The sequence below is a fragment of the Nicrophorus vespilloides genome, unplaced genomic scaffold, assembly GCF_001412225.1.
Source record: "Nicrophorus vespilloides isolate i.1.1-1 unplaced genomic scaffold, Nicve_v1.0, whole genome shotgun sequence".
In the NCBI taxonomy this organism is placed as follows: domain Eukaryota; kingdom Metazoa; phylum Arthropoda; class Insecta; order Coleoptera; family Silphidae; genus Nicrophorus; species Nicrophorus vespilloides.
The window spans coordinates 12068-18315 of record NW_017096370.1 but is presented as its reverse complement, the minus strand read 5'-3'; the positions used below and the strand labels follow the sequence as shown (position 1 = coordinate 18315).

The 6248-nt window shown below is 27.0% G+C and overlaps 1 protein-coding gene across 1 annotated transcript in view; it reads right to left on the bottom strand.

Moving 5' to 3' along the window:
* The window catches only part of LOC108556825 (sodium-dependent nutrient amino acid transporter 1-like), a 9198-nt gene extending 2950 nt beyond the window's left edge, over window positions 1-6248 (bottom strand). The window contains exons 1-5 of the mRNA XM_017913100.1: window positions 6173-6248; window positions 6005-6085; window positions 1727-1988; window positions 1228-1453; window positions 902-1172 (exon numbers count right to left, since the gene is read on the bottom strand). Of these exons, the coding sequence (XP_017768589.1) occupies window positions 902-1172; window positions 1228-1453; window positions 1727-1988; window positions 6005-6085; window positions 6173-6181 (849 nt within the window). The 5' untranslated portion in view covers window positions 6182-6248. The remainder of the gene's footprint in view (window positions 1-901; window positions 1173-1227; window positions 1454-1726; window positions 1989-6004; window positions 6086-6172) is intronic.

Below are 6248 nucleotides of genomic sequence, written 5' to 3'. Positions count from 1 at the left end.
TATGAAATGAATAATATGCAAACTTATCTTAATATAAAGATTTACACTAATGACAAATCAAGAATGTTGGTGTCATGATTATGTTGAAATCATGTTGGACATGAATTTTGTAATATAAAGTACATTCTATGCAAATTCATCTTAATAAAGATAAAGATTTTCATTAATAATAGATCAAGAATATTATTGTCTTGATTTTGTAGAAATCGTGTTGGAAATTAATTGTGTAATATGAAATGAATAATATGCAAACTTATCTTAATATAAAGATTTACACTAATGACAAATCAAGAATGTTGGTATCATGATTATGTTGAAATCGGTTTGGAAATGAATTTTGTAATATAAAGTAAATTCCATGAAAATTCATCTTAATGCTAAGATTTTCATTAATAGATCAAGAATGTTAATGTCTTGATTTGTAATATAAAGTATATTCTATGCAAATTCATCTTATTATAAAGATTTTCATTAATAATAGATCAAGAGTGTTAATGTCTTGATTTTGTTGAAATCGTGATGGAAATGAATATTGTAATATATAATACAACCTATGAAAATTCGTCTTAATATAAAGATTGTCATTAATAATAGATCAAGAATGTTAATGTCTTGATTTTATTGAAACGGCTTTGCAAATGAATGGAAATTTATCTTGAAAAATTGAACTAATTACATTACTATCAACGCATTTTTTCAAATTAGTAAGATGTAAAATTTGATTTAATAGAAAACTATGATTCTTTTTCTGCACAATTTAGATGATATAAATTATGTAAAGTAATGATGTGTAAAGATTTAGAATGTTCATGCTAAATTGATACCGAAATTGATGTTACAACTTGATGGTTGTAATCCGACTAAGTGGAAGGACAATCGAGCATCACAGATGATCACTTACTTTGGCTTCCAGCAGCCGTTCCCAAACGGGATCGATGAAGTAAAACATCCCTTCGGGAGCACCTTCGAGGGTCGCGGCTCTGGCCAGCAAAGTTATCATCACAACGTAAGGAAACAACGCCAAAAAATACGAAGCTTTCCCGCTGCTCTGCACCCCATTCCTCGACACCAAAAACGTGGCGATCCAAGAAACCAACAGACAAATGGTAAGCCTCCATTCCGGAAGCCCCAAACTACCGCTAATATCAGTGATCTCCTTCAGCACTTCCTTTCTAACAACAATAACACAAATAAATAACCCGTAAACCCTTAACAACTCCTTCATACTTAAAGAACAGCTCCGAAGAACTGGCGGTGTTCTGCAATTCGGACGCATCGTGCGTCTCTTTAGAAGCTATGCAAGTAACGTTTTCCGCAATCCATTCATCTCTGCATTCAGCCCAAGGAAGATCACCGGTGAAGGAATTAACAAAGTAGAAAAGAGTTATAGCCATCAAAGAGCAGTAATAGGTAGCAACGCATATCGAACCTATGGACTGTCCATAACCTATGCCTTCAAAACACACGGATTATAATTATTATTACAATTGCGTCGAATTGAGATTAGCAACGCAAATAGAGAATAAAGATTTCGTCAATGATGTCAAAAACACAATTATTGTGCGCAATAAAGCGCTTCAATCCTAATCCGCAAACAGGATTAGCGAGAATGCGCGCAATAATAACCCCATAAAAGCGTGTTATTGATTTTACCCTCAATTCCATTGTAAATATTAGTATTATTATTATTATTATCATCAGATGTTTGCTCTCGAAGATTGTTTACCTTTGAGGGCAGGTGCAAGGGCTTCGAACATCTTCACGTTGCCGCGACTGCTGAACTGTCCCAAGCACATTTCCAAGTAGTAAACCGGTCGTCCGATGAGGACTAATACAATTATGTAAGGGATCAGGAAGGCTCCGCCGCCGTTTTCGTAAGCTGTGAACGGGAATCGCCAAATGTTTCCCAAACCCACGGACATCGCGATGCACGACATGAGGAATTCCAAGCCGTTTCCCCATTGCGCCCTCTCTGGTTGTTTATTTTTCTACAAGAATAACAGTTAAAATATTAAAACTAAAGCAAATCTAGTCTTCGAAATAAATTAATTCAAAAACGAATAATTTTACATGAAATTTATTACAAGTTCCCTTTTATCAAGAAATCGACTTCATTGAATTAAAAATATCAATGTATAATTAAGAAAACTCAAATTTATGTCTAGTACAAAGATGAGTACTTCAGCAAATCGTCTCTGTTTTTACTAATTCCAAAAAATAAATTGAAAAACGAAATAATTGTATAAAAATACATAAATTCATTATACCAATTTACTCACTTTCAACTAAACATCTTCGTTTCATTAATCTAATATAACTTACTAAGTAAATGGTTACTAAAACTCTCAAATCTTATGAAAAATGTACTGAAATTATACAATTTCCACATAGAAATAAGGAAAACTAACATTTTTTTTGTACTAAAATGAAATTAATTAATTCAAAAAACCTATACAAATTTATTCAAGTATAAAAATATTAGCAATTTACTAACTTTCAACTAAACACATTCGTTTTATTAAACTGATATAAGTTATAAAGTAAATAATCACAAAAACTCTGAAATGCTATTAAGAAATGTAATGAAATTAACCAATTTCCACATAACATATAATATTTTTTTCAAATAATCATTGTTTACTTGTGAATAAAGCAAATCTTGACTTCTACTTTTAATTTACTCACTTTCAACGAAAATGGTTTCATTAATCTAATAAAACTTACTAAAGTAAACGATTACTAAAACTGTCAAATCTTATTAAAAATATACTGAAATTATACAATTTCCACATAGAAATAAGGAAAACTAACAATTTTTTTTTACTAAAATGCAATAAATTAAATCAAACAAGAATAAAATTCATACAAGAATAAAAATATTAGCAATTTATTAACTTTCAACTAAACACATTCGTTTTATTAAACTGATATAAGTTATAAAGTAAATAATTACGACAACTTTGAAATACTATTAAGAAATGTAATGGAATTAAGCAATTTCCACTTAACATATAATATTTATTTCAAATAATCATTGTTTACTTGTGAATACAGCAAATCTCGTCTTCCACTTTCAATTTACACACTTTTAACTAAACATCTTCGTTTCATTAATCTAATATAACTTACTAAGTAAATGATTACTAAATCTCTCAAATCTTATGAAAAATGTACTGAAATTATACAATTTCCACATAGAAATAAAGAAAACTAACATTTTGTTTACTAAAATGCAATAAATTAATTAAAAAACCTATACAAATTTATTCAAGAATAAAAATATTAGCAATTTACTAACTTTCAACTAAACACATTCGTTTTATTAAACTGATATATGTTATAAAGTAAATAATCATGAAAACTCTGAAGTACTATTAAAAAATGTAATGAAATTAAGCAATTACCACATAAAAACAAAGAAAAGTGACTAACATATAATATTTTTTCAAATAATCATTGTTTACTTGTGTCTAAATGAAATCTCGTCTTCCACTTTCAATTTACTCACTTTCAACTAAACATCTTCGTTTCATTAATCTAATATAACTTACTAAAGTAAACGATTACTAAAACTTTCAAATCTTATGAAAAATGTACTGAAATTATACAATTTCCACATAGAAATAAAGAAAACTAACATTTTTTTTACTAAAATACAATAAATTAATTCAAAAAACCGATACAAATTTATTCAAGAACAAAAATATTTGCAATTTACTGACTTTCAACTAAACACATTCGTTTTATTAAACTGATATAAGTTATAAAGTAAATAATCACGGAAACTCTGAAATACTATTAAGAAATGTAATGAAATTAAGCAATTACCACATAAAAACAAAGAAAAATGATTTACATATAATATTTTTTTTCAAATAAGCATTGTTTACTTGTGACTAAAGTAAATCTCGTCTTCCACTTTCAATTTACACACTTTCAACTAAACATCTTCGTTTGATTAATCTAATATAACTTACCAAGTAAACGATTACTAAAACTCTCAAATCTTATTAAAAATGTACTGAAATTATACAATTTGCACATAGAAATAAAGAAAACTGACAATTTTTACTAAAATGCAATAAATTCGTTCAAAAAAACGAATAATTACAAATGATTACATAATTTTACAGATTTATTGCTTTTTTCTACTAATCGACTTCATTGCATCAAATAAAAGTGCAAATATAATAAGCAAATCGTCTCCATTCTTCAAATTTTAATAAACCTAATTCATTAAAAAATAATATTACCAATTTACTAACTTTCAACTAAACACCTTTGTTTTATTAAACTGATATAAGTTATAAAGTAAATAATTACGAAAACTTTGAAGTACTATTAAAAAATGTAATAAAATTAAGCAATTTCCATATAAAAACAAAGAAAAGTGACTAAAATACAATATTTTATCAAATAATCATTGTTTACTTGTGACTAAAGCAAATCTCGTCATCGTTTTACTAAATTGCAACAAATTAATTGAAATTGAAATAACGAATAATTACATAAAAACTATACAATATCATTCAAAAATAAACTTTACAAATTTATAACAAGTTTCCCTTTTTCCACTAGTCAACTTCATTGTAATAAATACAAGTACAAATACAAAAAAGCAAATCGTTTCCATTCTACTTATTTCAATAAATTAATTAAAAAACAAGTAATTGCAAACAAAACATTGAATTCATTAAAAAAATAATAATTTTACTCACTTTCAACAAAAAAATCTTCGTTTTATTGAAGTGATATAAGTTTCAAAGTAAATAATTACGAAAACTCTCCAGTTTTATTAAAAAATGTAATGAAATTATGCACAGAAACAAAGAAAACTGAACAAATACAATAAGCAAATTGCTTCCATTCTTCTAATTTCAATAAATTAATTATGAAACAAATAATTGCAAAAAAAACATTGAACATCTTCGTTTTATTAAACTGATATAAGTTTCAAAGTAAATAATTAAAACTCTCAAATTTTATTAAAAAAATGTAATGAAATTATGCACAGAAACAAAGAAAACTGACTGACTTACAATCATTATTTTTATTATAAAATAGAAAAAAAAAGTGCATTGTCGTGCAATAATGTATTTTCTTACTAATTGCAACAATTCTCGGGAATCAGCTGATAACACATGTTTACACAAATCGCATTACCAATTTCTATTACTAATATGAATATTATATCAAAAAAAAATGCAACACACAAAAATTCTTATATAATCACCAACAAACCATACCGCATTTTCCGATTAATTAATTTACTCGTAAATAAACACTTAAACCGTAATAATTCAATGAACTGATCGATTTTCTCCCAACAAACGCATTTTACTCACATTTTTTTTTTGATTCTAAAGTTTAAATTAAAATTTAGAATTTATGTATTTCTTAAAGCAAGAAGATCATGAAAATAGAACAAACCAAATTAATATTACAAATAAAGCACAAAACATTCAAATATATTAGATTATCAGTAAAATAAAAGGAAAATAAGCGTATGACACCATTCCTCTTATCACGTTCGGCTTAATTAGAAACTCAAGGTTAAATTTGTTTATTTTCATTGATAATTGCGGATATTCCAATCAATGAAACACAAAACATATCAATAACAACATTAGCATTTAACATCTACTAAAAATGTTACAATTCTCTTATTGTTTCCACATTAATAATGCAAATCCGAAGGTGAATATATTGATGAAAATGTTTGTTATCTTTTTTGTCCAAAAAAATAAACAATTGTTGCTTCATTGATTAGTCATTGTCTGCGATGAATGAATTTACAAAATTTAAAGTAAACAAGCAAATTGTTTAAATTAATGACCGGATTTTGTGTTTCGTGTAAGAAACATGTGGTTACACAAATGTTGTTGTTCAAGAAATTTATTTTTAGTAAATGTAAATATTTTTTTATCTTTTAGTTCATTTAAATTTAATAATGAAAATTTTGAGAAAAAAACAAAGTTCTTCGAAAAAATTGTAAAATTCTTACGTTCTTCGTTTCAGCGTTGACATCATCGAAGGAAATGGTGAAAGCTGCATTATCAATTCCTTTCTCCTCGACACGGTTTTCCTACAAATACAAATCGCAAATTCTTGAAAACTTTGACTCTCAAAGATTTAACAGCAACAACAACAACAACAAGAAAAACTACTGTACAATTGCCATCGTTCAGATTCCCATGTATGTTGTAACGTGCATCAATTGTTGAGGTGATCCGCTCAGATGACAGGAG